Source organism: Physeter macrocephalus, chromosome 20 (genome assembly GCF_002837175.3).
Source record: "Physeter macrocephalus isolate SW-GA chromosome 20, ASM283717v5, whole genome shotgun sequence".
Lineage (NCBI taxonomy): Eukaryota > Metazoa > Chordata > Mammalia > Artiodactyla > Physeteridae > Physeter > Physeter macrocephalus.
Window position 1 is genome coordinate 35,555,119 of NC_041233.1, and position 22,386 is coordinate 35,577,504.

Consider the following 22,386-nt stretch of genomic DNA (forward strand, 5'->3'; position numbering starts at 1 on the left):
CCCGTTGCGGAGCACAGGCTCCGGACGCGCAGGCCCAGCAGCCATGGCTCACGGGCCCAGCTGCTCTGCGGCATGTGGGATCTTCCCGGACCAGGGCACGAACCCGTGTCCCCTGCATCGGCAGGCGGACTCCCAACCACTGCACCACCAGGGAAGCCCGGAGCTTCTAATAGGAACTGGGAGGCCTGGGCTCTCCTCCCCTCCCTGTCCCTGGACTCAGGGTGACCTTGAGCAAGGCCCTTCCTCCAGTCCTGGAAATGATGGAGAAGACTCTCACTCCCAGCCCCTCCGTGGGGGGAGGCTATAAGGAAGGCAGAGAAAGCCTCCGGCAGGGAACGGGCTGTTAGCCTGAACCTCCTGAATTATAAATGTGCTGCTGCTGTGGCCCGTTGGGACACTCAAGTGCCTCTTAACCAGCCAGTAAAACCTACCTCCGACTGCCCTTTAAGTCTTTCTGTGGAAGGAAGTGTTCTTAGCATGCTGGCTCTCTGAGGTCCTGGATGCGGCTGTGATTGTGATGACTCCATGGGAGAAGTTTGCCGGGCTTGGTCTCTGAGCCACAGAGGAGCCCAAGGCCCACTTGGTGTCCATCCCTGAGCATAGCTCAGGCCAGTGGGGCTCTTCCCTGTTCGTGCTTAGGGCCCTGTGCCTTGGAGAACAGATACAGGTGCAGGAGGTACAGCTGTGGCCCGGAGACCAGCGGTCTGGGCTCCCCTCTGCTCCTGTGTGACCTCCAGAGATATGCGTGACTCCTCTGGGCCACAAGCTCCCAGCTGCAAAAGTTGCAAAAGCTCCTTGTGGAGACACTGATGCTAGTGACTGGGGCCAGCTGGGCTGCTGGGAGGAGCGGCTCCTACACTCCCACCCCTCTTAGTGGAGACAGAACTGAGGACACCTGGGATTTGCAGCCCAGCCGATGTGGGCCTGACCCATCACTTAGGAGCTGTGTGGGCCCTGGTGGCGACCCCACCCCTCTGAGCCTCACAACATGTAAAGTGGAGAGAACAGGGGAGACCTTGCAGTACTGTCACAACAATGTGGAGATGGGGCACCTTGCCTGGGTCTTGGCTCAGTCCCCTCAGCAGGCTCAGTCCTGCCTGGGAAGCGCTCATGCATCTGAGGCGCCACATCCTAACCTCCTGCTCTCCCCACCCCCACGAAAGCCTGGGATCAAAGAAAGAGCCTCTTCCCCCACAAAGTCCAAATACCCACATTGCTGGCTCACTGGGCCCAGCCCCACGGGCTCCTGGGTGACCTAGGAAGCACCAACCATGTCCCTCCTCCATCCTGAGACCTGGCATCCAGCACCAGGTTGTTTTGTTTGAGCTTCTCCTTTCAAAGGGTCTTTTCTTTTTTCTTTTAAATTTATTTATTTTTATTTATTTGGTTGCGCAGGGTCTTAGGTGGGGCTCGCAGGCTCCTTAGTTGCGGCACACGAACTCTTAGCTGCGGCATGCACGTGGGATCTAGTTCCCTGACCAGGGATCGAACCCGGGCACCCTATATTGGGAGCGCGGAGTCTTAGACACTGCGCCACCAGGGAAGTCCACAAAGCATCTTATCTGGGTCTGTGTCCAGGGCCTACCCTGGCCCCCAGACCCTGGGTACAGGTATGAGGGGCAAATGCAGGGCAGGGCCCTGGCTCTGGCAGCCAGCGGGGCGGGCCCGCCAGGCTCGTGGCGGGTGGCATGGGTGGTGTGGTGCCCCTGCTTGACTGTGGAGAGCCTGTTCGCCTCCCCTTCCCCATAGCAGGAGCAGGGCTGGGGCTGCGTTTCCGCCTCTCCCCTCACAGGAACACGGGAAGCAATCAGCCCGAGGAAGCCGCGCGGCACTTCCTTCCTTTCTCACCAGCCCCTCCGGAGGCCTCAACAACCTGGGCTTGACCTGTGGGGCCTGCAGCTTCTGGGTTGTAGGCAGGAGACCAGCAGGCCTGCTGGGACCCCCTGGAGGTTCCTGGGACCAGGGCTTGGGACTCCTGCCTGGGCGTTCCCAGGCCAGGGTACCCTTGCACACACACCTGCACACACTGAGACCACCAGGCCATGGCTGAGTGACCCCCTCAGGCCTTGAGCAGTCCAGAGACCCACCCTCCCTGGGGCTAAGGGAACGCAGTCCCTCCCCACAGCCCCGGGGTGGGAGTGGGGGAGAAAGAGAAGCATCTCCTACCTCCTGCCCAGCCGCTTGGGCCCCTCGTACTCCCTTTCATCAGAGGGAGGCCGGCCACCCAGAGACAGGGGCTTGGAGGTGATGGCTTTGGGGAGGGAAGTCTGGATCCTTGGTCCTGAAATCAGAGCTGGGTGACTGGGTTCCCCCACCAAGACCCATGTGCACCTCCCAGCTCTGAGCAGAAATGGGAATGGCACAGGAAAGGGGGTGTCTCCAGGCCCAACTTCTCCCCTCTCCTCCCACATGGCCCGCCCCTCCATCACCTAGCGGCAGTGCACACTCGCTTGCTCTCACCCTCCTGCCTCTCCCTGGTCAGATCTGCTTTCGGGAAAGTGTCTAACAAACACATTCACCTTGAAGTGTCAGAGCTGTATGAGAACTGTTCCAGGAAGGTTTGGGTCAGGCCCACATGACGGTGAATCTCGGCCAGCCAGACGGAAGACTCTGGGTGAGTGTAAATTGGCCCCTCTCACCCTCCAAATCTTTATAGATGCCCTCAACCAAGTCTGGTTTGGGCGGGGGGAGGGGGAGGGGGGGAATAGGCACCCCTGGGACTGGGACCAGAGTATGATCTCTAGAGTCAGACTCAGATCCTGGTTCTAGCTCTCCTCAGCTGTGTGACCTTAGCCAGCTGCTTAGCCTCTCTGAGCCCCAGGCTCCTCTGTAACCGGGGCTGTAAGGAGGATTGAGATAACACTTGGCAAGATGCCTAGCCCAGAGATGGGTCCGATAAATGGCACCTGCTGCTCTGACTGAGGGGTACCCTGAGGAGGGACCCACATTCCCAGCACCTTATCAGCAGGAGGATCCCTGGCCCTGAACACATAAAAAGACTGGAAAAGGGTGTCCTGGTCTAGTCATAAGACCATTCTGCCCATTTCCAGAGGGCTGCTGAAGCAGAGCTCACTGGATGCCACAGCCTCCTTTTTGTTCTTGAAATAGAGCAGGGCACCCTGTCTGCTCACTGCTCGACTGTTTGGGCGCTGTTAGGGCCAGGCTGAGGGCCCATGCCAGTCCCCCTGGGCACTCAGATCCAAATTCAGTCCACAGGAGCATCTGTCTTCTATGGCTTAGGCTGGGCCAGCCTCAACTGGGCTCAGCTTTCAGAACTGACTTACTTCGAAGAATAGGAGCCACTCCCAGGTCAGCTAGAAACTTCCAGAACCCCAGCCCCTCAGCACCCCGGTGGTCAATGGCATAGAGTGCTCCCACCCTGTCCAACCTCCAGGCCCATTCCCTGCCATGGGTAGGCGGGGAACTTCCTGTGGTCCTTAGGCTGGGCCCTGGGGTACCCAGTCCAGGCCGGTTGGGGGTGGCCTCCTAAAGGGGAGCCTGCCACCTAGCACCTCATTCAGCCTCACGGCTGGTCCAGCAGATAGATGGTATGAGCCCATTTCACGTATGGGTAACTGAAGTCCAGAGAGTCCCTGCTTTGGCTGAGCTGGGACTCAGATCCTGTACCACTTCCTCCCCCAGGTCCAGGCCCTCCTTACCGTCTGACGGGGTCCCCGTCCTCAGCCTCTGCCCTCCAGACCCCAGGTGGCCTGGGGCTGTGTGGATCGGAGAACCTGGTACTGGGGACCTGGGCCCAGGCCCCCAGCAGCCCCCAGCCCAGGGGCCCCCCGACGCTGAGCAGCAGTGTCAGGATCATCTTGGCTTGGGGCGGACTCAGCCTCTGTGGGTGACTCCAGAAACTGCCAGTGCTGGTGACGTTGTCTTCAAGTTAAATCTCAGAAGGAAAAAAAAAGCACGGGGACAACAAAGAGAGGAAGTGGCCTGGGCCGGCCCACCCGGTGAGTCTCGTCCGGCCCCCCTCACCCTCGGCCTGGTCCCCACAGGGGCAGCCAACAACGCAGGCCAGTTCCTGTGCGCCCCGGGAGGACTCGGGTCTGGGACACTGGGGGGTGTGGGAGACACGGGGGGAGGTGGCCCCACCAAGCATGTCCCCATGGGAATCAGGAGAACCACCCCAGCACAGAGGTGGGGCAGCAGGAAGCGGTCGGATCAGTCTCAGGGAACCTGCTGCCGTCCATGCTGGTGGCCAGGAAGTGGGGGACACGCGTGCCTACTCAGTGTCTCTCACCCCTGGGCAGCGGGAACCAGCAGACGGGTGGAGGCTCGGAAGGAGAAAGGAGCTGTCCTAGGGTCACACAGTCTGTAGCGGGGGCCAGGGCCTGGGTCAGCTCTTTGTGGCCCAGCTCCCCCACCTGGCCTTGCCCCAGCCCCAGGATGGGGGCATCCGTGGTGCTGGTGAGAAGGTGGGTAGCCCAGGCCGGTCTGGGAGGTTGGCCACTCTTGCCTGACAGGCCTGCTTGGTCCTGACCCCTGCCCTACCTGGGACGCTGGTAACAGAGGCACCTCCCCTCTCTGTGCCTGCCCCCCTCTCTGACCCCTCTCTGCCCCAGATGTACACAGATACAACAGCCCCAGGCCTGGGAGCACCCAGTCAAGGCCCCCCCGTGGGTGCGCAGGGCGGCAAATGAATGAAGGGCAGTGATGGACAAGGATGTGTCCGGCCCTCTATGGCCCCTCCGGGGAGGGCAGGGGACAGGAGGGGAGGGTTGAGCTAGTAGGGGCTTGGGGACCCTGGGAGAAGGGGGCGGCGAGCCTGCTTCCTCCCTCCCTCCTTCCCCGCCCCAACCCCTGGGCTGGCTGGGCTCCCATCAGCCGCCGCTGCATCATCAATATTTCATTGGCAGCAATAAGAGGCAGCAGCAGGGACAGCGGCTGCAGCAGCACTCGAGCCAGCTCCAGTCACAGTTCGCCCGGGGAATCAGGCCCCCGTCCCTGCCCACAGCCATGGATGTCTTCAAGAAGGGCTTCTCCATCGCCAAGGAGGGTGTGGTGGGCGCCGTGGAGAAGACCAAGCAGGGGGTGACAGAGGCTGCTGAGAAGACCAAGGAGGGTGTCATGTATGTGGGTGAGTTTGGGCGTGGCAGGGCCTGGCGGGGCGGGACAGATTGGTGGCCGTCCAGTTACCTGGGCCTGACTTTATCCCCCAGCCCCTGGGAGGCATTTTGAGAGGGATGAGGACCTGGCAGTTGAGTCAGGGTCTCCCAGCTCGGGAGGACCGCCACTCTCCCACACACCCCATTGTCTGGTTGGGCCTCCTCAGGACCCCAGGGGCCGGCCTCTGGGACAGGACAGCAAGGGAGGCACTTAGCCCTCAGACACACCTGTTTGTGTGCCCACAGATGCACACACCAATGCACACCCCCGCCCAGCATCACCCGCAGGCCCCCTGACTCGGGTAAGAAGCCACACTGAGCCTGGAGCCCCGCGGACTGAGCAAGCAGGTGCTCAGCAGCCAGGCCACAGGTCCCCACCCCACCCAGAGGGAAGGGGTGCGTCAGGCGAGATGAGACCAACCCTCAGTGTCCTGTCCAGCCTCCCGTGCACCCCACCCCCGTCAGCTCCTTCCGAAGAGGAGGCTGAGCCGATGACTCAGCTCTCGTTGACCCTGTCCTGCGCTGCTTCAGAGGCCCAGGCCATACCCACGTGAGGTCTAGACCCTACCTCAGGCCTGGTCTCTCTCGTCCCCCCATCCTGTCCTGTCCACTTCCCATCCATCCCCTTCCTCCAGACACAGCAGGAAGTGGCCTTTGAAAGGAAGGCCGGCCCCCAGACACCATCCTTACCTCCCACTGACCCTGCAGCTTGTGCAGCTGTTCTGTGGTGTGTTTGCCTGGCCCACTCCCCTCCCAACACCAGGAGTGGGACTGGGCTGACGCCTCCACTTCCTCCACAGGAGCCAAGACCAAGGAAGGTGTTGTGCAGAGTGTGACTTCAGGTGAGGAGCCCCAGGACCCGGGGACATGGAGGCTGGGACGTCCAGGGACTTTTGCACCCTGGTGCTAAAGGCCCAAGCCCAGGCCCCTCCTTTTCCCCAGACTTCTGGGGGAAAGGACCCAGACTTCTCCAGAATCTGGGGCTAGACCCAGGGTGGGCTGCCCCCATCGTCATCAGAGCTCCCCTGGAGTCAGAAAGGGGACAGCCTAAGGTCTCCAGTAGAGACAGAGTTTTGAGCGCCCTGGGAAAGGGGCTGCTCTGGCCTGACGGGAAGGCCAGGCCCCGGTGGGGGTGGGGTCAGGGCCAAAGTCAGCCAGATTCCTCCCACAGTGGCTGAGAAGACCAAGGAGCACGCCAACGCCGTGAGCGAGGCCGTGGTCTCCAGTGTCAACACCGTGGCCACCAAGACTGTGGAGGAAGCAGAGAACATCGCAATCACCTCCAGAGTGGTGCACAAGGTGAGACCTAGTCCCCAGCCCTGGCCCTCAGACCCGTCCCATCCTTTCCCCTGGGCCCCAGGGAGGCCAGCTGGGGAGGAGGCATTATCATCCCACTGTCATACAGGGGAATGGAGACTCAGGGGCCCTGGTCTGCGTTTGGTGTTGTCACATCCATTAAGTCCTGGAATCCTCACGACCACCCCTGTGAGCGGAGCTGTGTGGGGCCCAACTGGAATGAGGCTCAAAACCACATTCTCCTGATGGCGCTCAGCATTTAGGAGACACCCCATTTCACTAGCGAAAGCAGGGTCCTGAAAGCCCCGAGTGGTGGCAGGCAGCCTCCCACGGGCAGTGGACACCAGCTCAGATCTGCCAGGTCACCGCCAACCCAGTGTCCAGCCTCCCTCGGGGCCTGGCTGGGCAGGGCCTCCTCCTCCAAGGAGGAGCAGGGAAGCAGCGCCCCCTGGTGATGGAAAAACAGTGAGGTTCTGACCACACCCTCTGCCTCCACCTTTGTGAGCGTGTGTGTGCGCTTGTGCCTGGTGTGAGTGTGCCCATGTGTGTGTGTGTGTGTGTATGTGTGTGCGCACACACGTGCGCGCGCCGGGCAACAGAGAGCACAGGAGCGGCGGAGCACTCCCAGGGGGTGGAGGCTGGCTGGGAGAACTGTCCCAGAACCCACCACAGAAAGACTCTGCTTGAAGCATTTTACACCTACTAACTCATTTCTTTGGCACAAAATCCCATGAGACAGGGTGTGGAAATGAGGCCCAGAGAGGTATGGTAATCAAGGTCCCATGGCTAGTCTGAGTGAGCCTGCAATTCTCTGGGCAGCCTGGGTCCCGAGACTGTGCTCTGAAAGAGAGACTCTGAGCAGGAGATTGGGAGATCATGGTGGGAGCATTGGGGGCAGGAGGTTTTCCTATTCCAGAGATGTGCCGTCTCAGTACGAGGCTGTGCTTTAGAAAGCTCTCCTACCTGGCACAGGCCCCGAGGGGCCGGTAGAGTCCCAGGCACCCAGCACTAAGAATCCGTGCTCTAGGGAGTGGGTGGGTGGAAGGGTAGGGGTCACCCTGCCCCTGGCTCTGGGGGCAGCACCAAGGCGTCCACTTCCAGGGCCAGCACAAGGTCTCCAGATCCTAGGAACAGGCAGGTGCCCTTTGCTCCTAGCTCCCAGCTCTGCCTCATCCTAGCTCTATGACCGTGGGAAGCTACTCAACCTCTCGGGGCCTCCATTTTTTCAGCTGTAAAATGCCTGGGGTGGGGGGAGGGTGGGGCTGAGAGTATCCATTTCACTGGGCTGTGATGATGCAAGGAAATGGCCCCCCGTGAAGCAGCTTCGCCTTGCTCATGGTGAGCACCCGACAAAGGGAGGTGACTACATCATCATCATCAGTGCCCCTGGGCAGGACCCAAATGTACCCCAGGAGATCCCAGGCCCCTCCCTCCCCCCCCATCCCCAGCAAAAGAGGCCTTGGGATGGGGCCAGGCTGCCCCTGCACCTCTGAGCAGAAGCCTGGGCGCTCCTCTCTGACTTTGGAGGAGGGCTGGTGAGCCTTGGAGCTACCCCAAGGAAGACATTTCCTGGTGACACCCCAAAACCAGCCATGACTCACCCTCCAGTGAACCGTAGAAGGATGCAGCACTGCCAGTCTTTCTGACCGTTCATGCCACTGGCCTCATGCACCCACCCTGGGGCAGCAGGACTAGGTAGGCGGCCACCTGTCCTTTGCCTGGAGAGCCTGCCCCAACTCTGGCTGCCCCAGTCCACCAAGGGGCAGGATGGCCCCATGGTAACAGAGAGGTGGCAGGACCCTCCAGAGGTAGGTGCTGAGACTAGTGTCCAAGCTGATCACCCAGTCTGGCCCAGCCTACCAGCTTCACATGACCACCCCCAGCCAGGCCGCCCTCTCAGGCAAGTGCCTGGCCGGGTGTAGGTGGGTAGAGGGAGACAGGAAGTGAGAGAGGACTGTATAACCGCTGCTGGTTCCAACCAGACCAGCCTGAGCCCAGGGCCCATCCAGGAGCCAGGGAGAAGGAAAGAGGGTGGCACTCATGCTACTGGGATAGGGTTGGGCCTGGAGCAAGCCAGACCTGATCCCTACAAGCCTCACTGCTTTGAGCTCTGAGGCCTTAAGCTGGATACCTGGCCTCTCTAGGCATAGGGTCCCCATGTGAACGGTGATAACATGCCCCTCCTCCTAGGGCTCTTTGGGGTCACAGGAGGACAAGGGTATGTGATCATGTGATTCAGGAACACTGAAGGGGGGGTCAGGCCTAGTGCTTCAGGGGCCACTGTCCACCCCACCTCACTGGGCTTCCTCATGGAGGAGGCCCAACCAGGGACTGTCAGTGACTCAGCATCTGCTTTTGGGGGTGAAGCTGGGCTCAAGGGTACTTGGTACCCGCAGAAGGCCTTGGCATCATCAGACAGAGACCCCGCTGTGAATCCTTACGTGAGGCTCTATCACCTCCAAGGTCAGTCTGGCCCTCATACCTCCCTCCCCTCCAGCCCTCCACATAGAGCAAGATGATGAGGGCCTCTGCTCATCTTTGAGGCCAGGGTGACAAGGCCCTGGATGCAAGGAGCTGGGGACTCTGTGCCCTCCACCTGGTCCCACATCCCCTTTGCTTTCCCACAGGAGGACCTGCAGCAACCTGCCCCCTCGCAGGAGGACGAGGCAGCCAAAGTGGAAGAGGAAGTGGCTCAGGCGGTAGGATCTGGGCTCCTGGTGTTACAGGGGGGTCCCTGGGCAAGCTGCTTCCCTCCTGGGGCCCCAGAGCCCTCGAGGGAGCCTCTTGACCTGCAGGCCCCTGAGCCTGAATGTGAGGTCTCCTCATGGATGACCCCCTCAGGGAAGAGGGGCACAGATGACACCTGTCCCCACCCCACCCAGGGTGGCCACTGAGGGCTGGGGCCCCAGAGCTGTGTGTGAAAGTCTCTCTCTCTCCCAGACCAAGAGTGGAGGAGATTAGAGGGCTGCAGGTGAGCTCGGAGGCCCTGAGGAACACCCCAACCCTCCTGGCACAAGGAGTGTCTGGTCCTGGAATGTGACCTATGGGACTGCCCATGGTCCCCACGTCCTCCCCTGGCTGCCCACAGGCTGGTCCTCCCATGCTGCCGCCACCACCATCACCTGCCTCCCTTGTCCCCTCACCCCCTCTGGTCCTTCTGACCCCAACGATGCTGCTATGAATTTTTTTTTTTAATGATTCCAAATAAAACTCAAATCCCTACTGCATACCTGCTTAGGCCTCCTGTCTGTGCTGCCTCATTCATGAAGACGCCCTCTGGGCCCTCCTGGGAACAGGAGCTGGGCCAGGTATGGTACGGGAACACCCTGGGCGTTTCTGGAACCTACTGATGGCGGGCACTGCCTTCAGGAGTCCCCCTGCACCACCCCCCGCCACCCCGCCATTGCCGTTTTTTGTTTTTTGTTTTTTGGCCATGCTGCATGGCTTGCAGGATCTCAGTTCCCCGACCAGGGATTGAAACCAGGCCACCCCCACTGGCTTTTAACATGGAGGTGGCAGCCCTGCTTTTGGCTCGGGCAGATACCTTCAAGGACACACTGTCCGCTGGAGCGTGAGACCAGGGTGCCCCAGGTTTTGAGCTTTGGCTCACCCTCCGGGAATGGACCCCACTGACGGCAGAGGGTGAGGATGGGCCTCCTGGGCCTTCCCTCCATGTGTGTCCTTGGTGGAACAGTTCCTTCTGGGAACAGGGACACCTAACGCCCCTCCCTGGAGCAGATGGTAACTTTCAAAGATGGGAAGTCTAAACCCATAGTAGGGACTCTTTACATCCTCCTCTGCGAAGAAGGACATGACCCCAGGGTTCCTCCCGCCTGGTCCCACCTAGCCTTGAGCTCCCCACCAAGTTGGACCTGGGCTTTCCCTTTCACTGAAGAGTTCTGCCAAGTATCATTAGAAAACACAACAGCTGAGAGGCAGAAGAGCCAGCCTCCGCCTTGAGAGAAAAAGAGTAAAAATGAACATTTGTTGAGCTCCTCCCAGGTGTGGGGCACTGTACTGAGTGCTTTACCTCCTTTAATCCTCAAAACAAATGGCATGGGTCAGTTTCATAGAAAATGAACTGAGAAACAGAGAGTTAAATAACTTGCCCAAGGGCACAAAGCTAGGAAGCTGGGACCCGGGCAGAAGTCCAGGTGGCCTGGCTCCAAAGCCAAGCAGCTGATTCCCATGCTCTGCTACGTTCACCCGGACTGCGGGGGCTCCAGTGGCGTTATGGCAGATGCTGCCACCCCCAAGGTTTCAAAACAACCCGGGGACCAGGGTGGTCATTGTCCTACACGAAGGGCTATTGGCATCACGCCCTGGAGTCTCGTTCAGAGGTGCCTGAGCAGAGAGCAGGGCTCCCTTTCCTTTGACAGCCAGTTTGGGTTCAGAGCATCTAAGTGGCTTGCCCCAGCCCTCCAGCCCTGGGTGTGGGCACCAAAACTTGAGTCCACACCACCCTCCCACCCTGCCTCTGTGGTGGGGAGCAGAAGTCAAGGGCAGCCCTGGGGGCTGGGAACCAGTCAAACACAGCTGAGCTTCGTTGTATCCCAGCCTGCCGGTCATGGGTATCCGCGGCTGAGGAGGCAGAAAGGAGCAGTGAGCTGCTGCTCTTGCAGCCCCCAAACCCTACCGTGGGAGGAATGAAGGGTCTGGAAGAGGTGCGGCCAGTCCCGGGTGTCCCTGCTCCCGGGCTCACAAACTGCTCATCGGCAGGCCTGTGCATGCCCCAGGAGGAGGGCACCTGGGACCTGGGCTTGCCGGAGAGAAAGGGGGGAGGAGCTGGGCCCTCTCAGGTAACTGGGGGTGGAGGACACCTAGACTTGGCCCCTGGGGTCCCAGTGCCCTCTCTTCTGCTGAAGGAACCTGGGAGGGTCCCTCCTGCTTGCCCCCCGCTCTCACCCCCATAATCAGGGCCAGTTCCTGTGATCAAACAACAAGGTCTGCCTGGTCCAGGAAGCCTCTTCCCCAGCCCATGGGCACTGCAGTGCTCTTTGCCTTTAAGCCCCCTATTATGTGCTGTGGGATCTGTGGGGCTGCACCTGACTTCCCTAGAGGAGTTACTGCTCTCCCCCCATCCTCTCCTTATCCGAGAAGCCCCAGGCACCCTGTCCCTTTTTTTTTTTTTTCGGTAGGTGGCAGTTTTGTTTTTTAATATTTATTTATTTACTTTGGCTACGCGGGTCTTAGTTGCGGCACTTGGGATCTTCATTGCGGCACGCGGACTCTTAGTTGCAGCATGCATGCGGGCTCTAGTTCCCGGACCAGGGTTAGAACCCGGGCCCCCTGCGTTGGGAGCGTGGAGTCTTACCCACTAGACCACCAGGGAAGTCTCAGTAGGTGGCAGTTTTAATAAAAGAACTTACATATGAGGCTTGTCTTGGGTGGCCACAAGATGAATAGATCTCTGCCCCAGCCCACCAAAATCTTAAAAGTTAACAGAGGACTTAACTGGGGTCAGTCATATATTCAATCCAGAGGGTTTCAACAACACCTTACTCTGTCAAGGCTGTGTCCTTGAAATGGATGCTAGTATGGGAATTGCAGGCAGGACATACATTCCAAGGACAGGGGAGGGGGTGAGGAGCCTCTGATTGCCCAGGTCCAGCTCGCAAGGCAACCAACAGTTACACCCTCTTGATGACCTCTTCCAACATTGCTGTAACAGATTTGTCAATCATCTACCATGTACCAGGCAAGGTGCTTGACTCTGAGGAACCAAACTAAGCAAACTAGGTATGGTCTCTCCTCTCCAATTGCTCAGAATCTTGGAGGTGTCAGGGAGGAAGAAATTTTCCTTAACCTTTCTAGGTCCTTCTGGCTGGTTCAAAGAATCATACTGACATGAGACAGACTGACAGGAGAAAATCAAAATTTCATAGCATGTATACATGGGACAGACCCAGGAAAACTGAGTAACTTGTCAAAATGGCTGAAGCCTTCACCTTAAATAGCATCTTCAGCTAAAGACAAAAGAGGATCTTGGGGCTAGAGATTTGGGGAGGAAGGCAATTGACATGGAGATGGAAAAGCAAATGTTCGGTAAATAAATGTTTGCTGGGCCATGTACAGACAATGGGACACAGAGAGTAATTTTAACACATAGACTTTTCTCGGTTCCTCCCTGTCTACACACCTAGTTCATACTCTAGTTATTGCTGATAGCTCTATTCCTGTAAGGCCCTCTCTCTAAATTCAGCTAAGGGGAAAGATCAAAGTTTCTCCCTGAGTCTTTTGGGCCTTCATTGTTTTCAGCTTGAAATAACTGGCTTGCCAAAATGACATTTTGGAGTGTCAAATTTTGCTCTCCTACAGAGGGAAGAGAGAGAATTTGAAAAGCAATCACTAAAGTCTGGTAAGTGTCATGTTAGGGAAGTACAGAATGCTGGGAGGCCCAATCTGGCATACTTCATCTAATCTGTGATAGTTAAGGAAGGCTTCCCAGAGGTTGTGATATATATTTTTTAAATTAATTAATTAATTTATTTTTGGCTGAGTTGGGTCTTTGCTGCCGTGCACCGGCTTTCTTTAGTTGCGGCAACCAGGGGCTACTCTTCGTTGCGGTGTGCAGGCCTCTCATTGTGGTGGCTTCTCTTGCTGTGGAGCACTGGCTCTAGTGCGCGCAGGCTTCAGTAGTTGTGGCGCGCGGGCTGTAGAGGGCAGGCTCAGTAGTTGTGGCGCACGGGCTTAGTTGCTCCGCATGGGGGAATCTTCCTGGACCAGGGCTTGAACCTGTGTCCCCTGCATTGGCAGGCGGATTCTTAACCACTGGACCACCAGGGAAGCCCGTGGTTGTGATATTGTCGATGAAGCGGAAAGGATGAGTAAGAATGAGCAAGATTAAGGGGGTCTTCCCTCCCCCCACCTCGAAGGACCCTCAGCTGAGTGCCAGGCGTAACACTCTGGGGAGATTCTGGTATTGTGCCCCCCACCGTCAGGCTTGATGAAGTTGAGGCTTGATGAGGCTCCTTGGGACACTGAGGCTCAGAGAGATGAAGGAACTTGCCCTGGGGGTATTTGAACCCAAGAGGTCTGACTCTGGTGCCTGAGGCTTTACAGCCACTCAACTGTCCGTTTTGTCACCTGCTTGGGCCCAACAGCCCCTCCCAGAGAGGCTGCTGCCTCCCAGTCTCGCTCCTTGCCCACTAGGCCTGGTGCCAAATAGCAACAGCAGCTCAGTGGTGAGCTAACTTGGAACCGTGTAAAAGGCCTTCCTGGCTAAAAGGGACTGGTGCTACTGGTGGTTTTTCAGGAGGGCAGGCAGGCCTGGGGCAGGGTCTGGGCGGGGCTCACCGGAGTCCAGGAGGAACCATCAGGCGGCTCTGCAGCGCCTCAGTGCTCCGGGCTGGACCAGGCTCAAGGCCGGGAGGGGCAAGGCGGGGCGGGGCAGGGTGGGGCAGCTGCTTTGTTAGTCTGCGTTTGGTGTCCCATCCCCCCACCTGATCTCAGCGCCTGCCCCTTCCTCTTGCCCAGGAATCCTCCCTTAATCAATTTCGTGTGTGTTTGTTTCCATATACCCCACACCAGGGGCTGACCCTCCACAGCTTATCCACCCCTCCCCACGCATTACAGGCAGAGCTTGGGCCAGCCGAGTGGACCTGGGTAGGTGGGACCTTCCCAGAGCTCCAAAATAGGGGAGACCCCGACGGACGTGCAGAAACAGGCCCAAAGAGGATGAATCAGAGAGCAGCCTTAGAGAGGGTCGAGCCGCCGCACCGAGACGCAGAGGGGGTGGCCTCCAGACTCCGAAGGCGGGCTCTGGAGTGGAAGAGCGCTGGGCGGGGTGGGGGCCCGACCTGCACCCTTGAGCGCCAGGATGTTGTGCCTCGAGGGTCGTTTTGCTTTTTCTGGGACCCCTGGCTGCTCTACTGACGCTCAGGTCACTAACTCCCCTCCCAGCGCCCCCGGTCCTCACGCGCGCCGGTCCCAGGAGTGGTGACCTGAGAGGCCTGCGGCTTGGCCGCTCCCTTCCTCGCTGTTTGGCCTGGGGTGCTTCCTGCCCAAGTCGTTGGTCTTTGGTGACCGACAACGATTTCCTTGCCTGGGTTGGACACACACGGGCCGCCCTCTCCGCTACTCCCCCTCCACCTCAGGCTGCTTGGTCCCCAGCCAAGGTCCAGCACGCACGTCAGTGACTCGCCCTCTCGGAAGGGGGTGGGATTTACTCGACCATCTCCCCACTGCGCTCCCCCCCCACCCCTGTCCCAGCAGCGGCTGGGCAGAGGGCCAGTTTGCAGTGTCCAGGCTGAGTGTGTGGGAACCGCCAGCTCGGCGTGGGTCAGGGCGCTAGGGTTTACAGCCCACCGACTCGGACTTGAGTCCCTGCCATGCGAATTTGGGTGAGACCTAACTCGCCCTCTGTGCTCAATTTCTTCCTGTAAACTGCTAATAACACCCATTCCAAGAGTTGTGAAGGTTACACAAGAGGCTGTAAGCGTTAGGACAGCGTCAGGCACAAGGTAAATGCTTAAAAAAAGGCAGCTGCTATTATTAATTACAACTCCAGCCTTGAGATCCTGACCTGGTGCTGATCCCGCGCTCACAGGTTGGGGAATCCTCAGGGTCAAAGCGGAAACGTCCGACTCATGCGGTAGAGGGAGATTGGTGCGCCCCCTCTGCCCCCAGCCGCTCTCTGGACCCCTGATCCAGCCCCTCTGCAGCACCGAGCCCCGCTCCAGATCCTGGATGGGGCCTCCGCCTTCCCACTACGGCCCGCCAGAGGCCAGGTTGTGCTTTCCGGCTGGCGGGGAATGGAGCAGGGCCCGGTCACTCCCCTGAGCCAGAGTGCTGGGAACCGCCCCGCGCCCCCTCCAACCCCCCTCCTTGCGGGGCGGGCCGGCCCTGGGGCGCCTTAAAAACCAGAGCTGGTACTCGGGTCGCCGCCGTTTTGAGCAGGATCCAACGTCGCTACGGTTACCCTGAAGCACCTCGCAGACCCCAGCAGCCATGGCCAGCAAAGGCTTGCAGGACCTGAAGCAGCAAGTGGAGGGGGCGGCCCAGGAAGCGGGTGAGGACAGCGCGCGACCTGGGGCACATACTGGGACCCCCGGGTGGACGCGGGGGTGGGGCTGGGAGCAGAAGCCTGGGGACTGCGCAGCCGGAAAATTGGCGGGCGGTTCTGGCTAGGAAGGGCCCTCTCCTGAGCTGCAGGGACCTGGAAGGACGCCCACCCGGACCAGCCCGGGAATGATGCTTTGAGGGAAGTGGGAGAACAGCAGTGCCAGAGGAGTGGGGCGGAGCGGGGGGTGCTTTGGGCATTGCCAGAGCCAATCCGAGGCAGCTGCTAGGGCCGGGAGCGGCCCCACCCGGGCCCTCAGGGGAGAGTGACGGTCCACGAGGGGAGCGCGCTCTGCCACCACGCCCGATCTCTGCCTGCCAGGTCCCAGAGGCGCACAGAAACAGGATGGGACGGGTGGCTCCAGACTCCCACCGGGCTTTGTTTTGAGCACTCCCCGCCCTCCTCCGAAATACTCATTTCCTCTTAAGTCCTCACGCAGAAAACCTTCCCACCTTCATGCGGGCAGGGCAGGTCCCCAGTCTTAGTTTCTCCACCTCTGGCTCTTTCCCCCTCAGACCTGAGGTTATGCAGCTGGGGGCTGGGGATGGACTGCGGAGCAGGGTACGTAAGGAGACTTCAGCCCCACCAGCAGCAGCTCTTCCAGTCCCAGCTCAGCCTCCCTTGGGACTCCAGCTCCAAGTCTGTCCTACACATATCCCAGTCAACAGACAACACCTAAACCAACCCCCTCCTTCATCAGTGCCCCAAGGAAAGCCCACAGTTGCTCCCCTGAGGCTAAAATGGTACCAGGAAGCCTCTGTCTACAGTACCCTTCCTTCTGGGCCTCACTTTCCCCATCTGTAAGCTGAATGCAGTCTCCTTCCCTGTGGTCTTGACTGTGCTACGTCAGACAAAGACCCCAGGGACCTCTGTGAGCAGTAGACCCAGGGTCTGCCTGACCCCTGTACCCACTGGTCCCCAGGGTCTGGGTAAAGCAGGCCCTTTCCTGTTCAGCAGCAAGGATGAGTCAGATCTCTGAAGGCCAGAGCCACCTGTCTGCCTACCAAGCAGGTGGGGACCCACCTGAGCCCCTGGAAACCCTGTTCTTCACAGGCACAAACTCTGGTCTAGAGGAGATGGCCTGACTTTGGAAGTTTCACCTACTTTCCACACTTCGTTTCCTAATGCCTTACGCTGCCTGCTCACAGAGGCACTGGCAGTCATTGCTTGTGTGCCCTCTGGGGAGAGGCACAGGAGAGAGGAGGTAGTGAGAGGGCCTTGCAAAGTAGAAGCCCCAGTGCTCTAAATGTGGGAATTCAGGCATCTGGGCCAAGCCTCCGGGGGAGAAGTTGTTAAAGGCAGCAGGGTTCTCCCTGGGCTGTGCCCAGCAGTAGCCACAGCCCAGATGCCAATTCCAGCCTGGCCCAGCCCTGCCTTCCTTACTCGCTTGGATATTTTTGCAGCAATCCTGGAGAGGCAAGGGAAGCAGGCCAGAGGGGAGGAGCCCAGAGTCACAAATAAACAAGAACAACCTGGAGTCATGGAAAGGGCTCATGCCCCTCACTGAGTGGCCTTGGTCAAAGTGGCATCCATCCCTGGGCCTGTAGGACAGACCACTCTAGAGAACAGATGAGGTTGGCAATGGTGGGGCCCCTGTGGTTGGTGGTATCTCAACAGGGACTAAAACCCACGTCTCTGTTCTAGTGACGGCGGCTGGAGCAGCAACTCAGCAAGTGGTGGATCAGACCACAGAAGCAGGGCAGAAAGGTCTGGTGGGGCTGGTGGGCAGGAGGGTGGACAGCCCCAGCGTGGCCCTGCCCTCCACCCAGCCGTTGCCCAGACACACCCCCTCCTCTGCAGACCCTCTACCAGCATTGCTTCCTGGGGAGGGAGACCCAGGCCAGGCTAACCCTGCAGGGCTGTGGTTCCCCAGGGCCCCACACTCAACTGCCCTCTATCCTTTCCTTTCCCAGCTATGGACCAGGTTGCCAAGTCTACCCAGGAAACCATCGACAAGACTGCTAACCAGGCCTCTGAGGCTTTCTCGGGTTTTGGGAAGAAACTCGGCCTCCTGAAATGACAGAAGGGAGACATGGGTGACTCCCTTCCAGGCCCGGAGCTCTAGCAGGCTCTTGGCGGGCCACCTCATTAAAGCACATATGCCTAATCTGTGTCCACTTCATGCCTCCTCCCAAACTGGGCCCAGCCCTCCCTCGCTTAGAGTAGAGGCTCGGGTATCCAGAAACTCAGCCCTGACGTCCAGAGTCCTGGCATTCCAAATTCGGAAACCCAGACGTATTGTCCAAGAACTCATTTCCCATGTCTCAACCGTGCGTCCAGACTCCCCCTTATCCGAAGTTCAACCCCCCATCTAGGTACGTGCCCCTGCCCCGCTCTATTCCCCCTGACCCCGATTCCAAAATCGCTCCCTCAGCTCCAGGAACCCGCCCCTTCCTAGGAGGGGGATACTCGGTGCCCGGATCCTCGAGGGGCTCAGCTCCGGGCGGGGGGCGAAGGGTTCCAAAGGCAGGGGCCTCGGGAACTTCTCCCAGTGAGCTAAGCCGGAGGTGGTGCTTCCCATCGAGGCATCCCAGGGCCAGGCGCCCTCGAGGACTTCAGGGGGCAGGAATTCTCCGGGAAGAGGGGACGGCAGGGACAGAGCTTTTGGCGCTCTTCACCCTACGCCACCCGCCCGGTGTTTGTGCGACTGTCGCACCCGACGGTGAGTCACGGGGCAGGACCGGGAGGGCGAGGACACGCCCCGAAGATCTGAGTCCCACCCAGTTGACTTGTGTTTGGCGCGGTCGCCAGGAGCTCCGCCCAAGACGCGCCCCCTGGGGAGGTGCCTGCGGCGCACGGGGCGGTGCACGTGGGCGCGGCGCACGTGGGCGTGAAGCGCTGGGACCCTGCTGTGTGCGTACGCGCGCTAGGCCACTCCCTCGGGCACTCCTTCCCTTCCGGATGCGCGCGCCTGTACTTTCTGGTCCATTGCAGAGGCTGGCTTTTTTACCGGGCAGGTTCCCCCAGAGGGTCTAGAGTTCGCGCAAACCTTCCCTCCGACCTCCCCAGCACGTGTCCATGCACGCGATACCAACCCTGGGTAAGTCCTGCTGATGGGTGACTCACTGTTGCCACAGGGTAAGGCCCAGCCCAGGAGCCGGGCGCTGGCTGCCCTCTTCATCCGAACCCCCGCCACACCTCGGCACGTGACGGCCCGTTCCGTTTCCCCACCTCCACGCCTTTGCACACACTATTCCCTCTGTCCGTAATGATCTCGTTCTCTTCTGGATGAGCACATACGTAGTCATGCCGTTTCAACTCATAGATATTGGCTACACGGCACTTCCTAGTTCTGGGGAGATTGAGAAAAAAAACTGTCGTCTTTCCTTCACACGCTGACTCGGGGCCGGCTTTCCCAGAGGCTTTCCAGACATGCCAGCAGGGGGCAGTGTCGTCGTGTCCACCCCCATCCCTCCCCTTCACAACCCCCAGGTGACCTTTCCCTTTTCCAATTTGAGATCCCTCCCAAGGAAGCAACAGGTCTCCCTAACCCTTAGCATCTCTCACCCTCACCCCAGGGCCAGGCCCAGTTCATGCTTGGTTCCTGTTGCTGACTGTCCCCAAAAGAAGTGCTCAGCTAGTCTGCAAAATGGGCCAAGGCCTAAAGGGAAGGTCCTTGAAGAGATACCTGGGGTAATCTGGAGGTGCTTCCAGCATCTCCAGGAGGCCCTGCCCCCAGGAGAGGATGCCAGGGTTGGGAGAGACCACCTGGGGCCACAGCAGGAGGCAGGTGGGGCTGGACTGGCAGAGCCCTCACATTTTTCTGGAATGCATCCTTCTCCTGCCTGACTGAGGAGAAATTCCAATTGGCCCAACAATCCCTCTTCATCCTGTTCTCCTTGTGAGTGTTGGCCTTAGGGATGGATGTGTGAGCCAGCTCAGGCCAAGGAGAGGAGGAGTCAGGTCTAGGGCCAGGAGCCTTCTAGGAAAGGTTTTTCATCCTAAAAAAGAAAAGAAAAGAAAAAGACCAAGGAAGAAGCATTTTCTCCTATACCACTGAACATTTTTGTGTCAAGAAATGATCCTTAGAACTCTGGCAGCTACTTCTAACCACAGGAGGAACAAGCCTAAGGAAAAGCCAACTTGCTGATTAGGGCAGAGCAGAAATATAGAAAGAACCTGGATCCCAAGTTACTTTATTCAGTCCCTAACTTAACCAGTCCTGCAGCTGCCAGGAGCTAGGTGAGAGGATCAATTTCCTCATTGTTTGAGCCGCTGTGAATTAGGTTTTCTGTTGCAAAGAAAAGCTTAAATCCTGATGTTACCTCGATGCTAAGGTTCTGTATTTGCCGGCCTCACCCACCTCCCCAGCCTCTTCCCCCAACACGCCCTCCCTCCCTGCCTCAGCCACGTTCACCCGTGTTCATTTCCCTTGACTGTGTGCTTCTGCTCATCTCAGTCTTTGCATCTGCCCTTTTTTTCTACCCGGAATGCTGTCCATCCTCCGTCATTAACCACCCTCGTCCAAGTTGCTCCTGCTCTTTCATCCTTCAGATCTCAGCTTCCCTGATCCTCCCCCAACATACACAGAATGGGTCTGGCCACTGCCAATACGTTCTTACACCCCCTGTACTTCTTTTCCACGGTTATATACTAATGAGTCGCTCTCCTGTGTGCTTCACTGTGATGGTTGTCCACGGGTTGCAGCCAAGTCCCATCTACTGATTAGTGCACACCCAGAGCCTAGAGTGGGGCTCTGGCAACATCTGCCACATGAATGCAGGGATGACGGTCCTTTGGTTCTCCTACCAGATAACAGAGTTGGCACGTTGTCAGGTTCACCATGGTGCCATCTCCTACAATGCAGCCCCTTCCACAAACCCTGCCGCCATGCAGCTGATGCTCCCATGCACTGTGCAAATGCCTGTTTCTGTGTGCCTCTGTTCCCCCAACACTGAGCCCTGGGGTGCAGGGCCAGGTTGGGCTTGTCTTTGGTCCTATGTCTGGGACAAGGTGGGCATGGTGCTGGCGAGCCATGGGAGCTTATAGGAGCCCAGGCCTGTCTCTGTGAGGTTCGTGAAGCTAGCTGAGCCCAGATGGGCTGAGGAGAAGGCAGCTGTGGCCACTGCACCTGCTGGGTCTTGGTCAAATCTCCAAAGATTAATTCTTCCATTAGCAATTCCTTAGATAGTTCCTAATTCTCCAAATCCCAGCTCCCCAACTAACCAAACACAGTCACTAACATCACATTTTGGTTCCACTGGACTTCTCAGCTCTGATTCCCATCAAATTACAGATGAGAAGGGGCAGAGTTTTCTGCTTTCCACCTTCTCTCCTTGTCTCCTATTTTTGTTGTTGTTATTGTTGTTAGTTGTCTCATTTCTACTTTGTGAAAACATAGCGTTTGCATCCCATTCCTCCACACCTTTGTTCTGTCTTAGATCTGCAACTGAAAATATTAGAAGCGCTCTGCCATTCCTTCTGCTGAAATGTTTTCTGTTATCTCTTGGTTGGTTGGAGTTAGTCCTCTAAAAGTTTCCTTAAGAATGAAATATTTTCAGATGAATTGAGAAGAGAAGACGTCTGGGATCTGAGCTGAGAATTGTTACAGCTAGGCCCCTTGGGTTATTGCAGTGTGTCCATGAGGGTTCACAGTGTCCTATTTTTGTGTATGGCATTTTCTATTTTTTTAAAAAAAGGTTAAAAAGTTAAAATAAAATTTTTTTAAAAAAAGAAGGGCTCGGGCTTCTCTGGTGGCGCAGTGGTTGCGCGTCCGCCTGCCGATGCAGGGGAACCGGGTTCGCGCCCCTACCGCACAAAAAAAAAAAAGAAGGGCTCATGTGAACCATTTTCTGAGTTCTTAAATGTGTGGTAATGTTGGTCTGTAGCCTTTATACTTTATCCTCAACTGGGTTTGAAATTTACGTCTCACACTTTTTTCCATGAGCATCTTCTAGGTATGGCTGCCCCACTTTCTGCCACAGAAGGTTGAACGGTCCCTAGAAGTCTGATTTCTAATTCACTGGAATTTCTAATAAGTGACTTGATCTTTCTGGCTGGCTGGCTTTCTTTATCTTTTTTATCTTTTTTATTGAAATATAGTTGATTTACAATGTTGTGTTAGTTTTGTATATGATTCAATTACATATACAAAAGTGATTCAATTACATATACATATTTTTTCAGATTCTTTTCCATTATAGGTTATTGCAGGATATTGAATATAGTTCCTTGTGCTATACACTAGGTCCTTGTTGTTTATCTATTTTATATATAGTAGTGTGTATTAATCCCAAACTCCTAATTTATCCCTCTCACCCCTTTATCTTTAAGGTACAGTAATTTTTTTAGGGTTCATATCGGTGATGATTGTTTTGGTTCAGTTTTCCCTAGTATGCTGTTTGCACTTTCCATATTGACTCTAGATTTCTTTTATTTTAGGAACATTTCTTAATTGTATTTTAAAATATTTGCTCTGTTCCATCGCTTGTCTTTCTTCTTTGGGAATTCCAGTCGTGGGCACAAAGTTTTCTACCTTCCACATCTGCCATTGTCTCCCAAACACTGTGTATGTCTTTAATATGACTCCTTCTTTTTTCTTTGCTTTTTTTCATTTCTGTTCCCATAGGTACCTACTGTGGCTCCTTCTAGTTTAGTCTTCATTTCTGCAATGGTTTGTTTTACCTTTTTTCTTCTGTTTTATTCCAGAGTTATGTAAGTTCCTATTCTGCCTGCTCCTGTCATGTGCCATCTCATCCCTGAATTCTGGTATTTCTGTTTTACAGTCTTCCTTCCTTCCTTCCTACTAATGCTTTATTTTTATTTTTTATTTTTTTTGTGCGGTACGCGGGCCTCTCACTGTTGTGGCCTCTCCCGTTGCGGAGCACGGGCTCCGGACGCGCAGGCTCAGCGGCCATGGCTCACGGCCCAGCCGCTCCGCGGCATGTGGGATCTTCCCGGACCGGGGCACGAACC

At 57.3% G+C, this 22,386-nt stretch overlaps 4 protein-coding genes across 9 annotated transcripts in view; 3 read left to right on the forward strand and 1 right to left on the reverse strand.

Annotated features, from left to right (window-relative positions):
* Positions 1-3,817, reverse strand: part of MMRN2 (multimerin 2) — a 20,027-nt gene extending 16,210 nt beyond the window's left edge. For both annotated transcript variants that reach the window (XM_028481605.1, XM_024132138.2), the window contains exon 1: positions 3,660-3,817. In XM_028481605.1, coding sequence (XP_028337406.1) covers positions 3,660-3,817 — 158 coding nt within the window. The remainder of the gene's footprint in view (positions 1-3,659) is intronic.
* Positions 2,610-9,631, forward strand: SNCG (synuclein gamma). Of its 2 annotated transcripts, none has more exons than XM_055081200.1 (6): positions 2,610-2,614; positions 4,866-5,086; positions 5,915-5,956; positions 6,286-6,413; positions 9,038-9,109; positions 9,351-9,631. In XM_055081200.1, exons 2-6 carry the CDS (start codon positions 4,966-4,968, stop codon positions 9,369-9,371), a joined length of 384 nt encoding a protein of 127 aa, XP_054937175.1. In that variant the 5' UTR covers positions 2,610-2,614; positions 4,866-4,965; the 3' UTR covers positions 9,372-9,631. The 2 variants fall into 2 exon arrangements, with proteins under 2 accessions (XP_054937175.1, XP_007111593.1); XM_007111531.4 differs by lacking the exon at positions 2,610-2,614 and adding an exon at positions 3,855-3,959.
* Positions 9,632-15,256: 5,625 nt separating this feature from the next.
* Positions 15,257-17,578, forward strand: ADIRF (adipogenesis regulatory factor). Its single transcript, XM_007111532.3, has 3 exons — positions 15,257-15,420; positions 17,116-17,178; positions 17,385-17,578. Exons 1-3 carry the CDS (start codon positions 15,360-15,362, stop codon positions 17,489-17,491), a joined length of 231 nt encoding a protein of 76 aa, XP_007111594.1. The 5' UTR covers positions 15,257-15,359; the 3' UTR covers positions 17,492-17,578.
* Positions 17,579-18,337: 759 nt separating this feature from the next.
* Positions 18,338-22,386, forward strand: part of FAM25A (family with sequence similarity 25 member A) — an 11,229-nt gene continuing 7,180 nt past the window's right edge. For all 4 annotated transcript variants that reach the window (XM_028481854.2, XM_028481852.2, XM_055081296.1 and 1 more), the window contains exon 1: positions 18,338-18,511. Coding sequence is in view for 1 of the 4 variants with exons in the window: in XM_028481851.2 (XP_028337652.1) it covers positions 18,490-18,511 (22 nt within the window). In the remaining 3 variants the exon portion in view is untranslated. The remainder of the gene's footprint in view (positions 18,512-22,386) is intronic.

What these genes read in the sequence shown, in the direction of transcription:
- SNCG (XM_055081200.1), top strand. Translation starts at nt 4,966, where the DNA reads ATGGATGTCTTCAAGAAGGGCTTCTCCATCGCCAAGGAGGGTGTGGTG. An exon ending in TGTGCAGAGTGTGACTTCAG is followed by an intron (nt 5,957 to 6,285) that starts GTGAGGAGCCCC and finishes TTCCTCCCACAG; the next exon opens with TGGCTGAGAAGACCAAGGAG. An exon ending in CCTCCAGAGTGGTGCACAAG is followed by an intron (nt 6,414 to 9,037) that starts GTGAGACCTAGT and finishes GCTTTCCCACAG; the next exon opens with GAGGACCTGCAGCAACCTGC.
- ADIRF (XM_007111532.3), top strand. Translation starts at nt 15,360, where the DNA reads ATGGCCAGCAAAGGCTTGCAGGACCTGAAGCAGCAAGTGGAGGGGGCG. An exon ending in GGGGGCGGCCCAGGAAGCGG is followed by an intron (nt 15,421 to 17,115) that starts GTGAGGACAGCG and finishes TCTCTGTTCTAG; the next exon opens with TGACGGCGGCTGGAGCAGCA. An exon ending in CACAGAAGCAGGGCAGAAAG is followed by an intron (nt 17,179 to 17,384) that starts GTCTGGTGGGGC and finishes TTCCTTTCCCAG; the next exon opens with CTATGGACCAGGTTGCCAAG.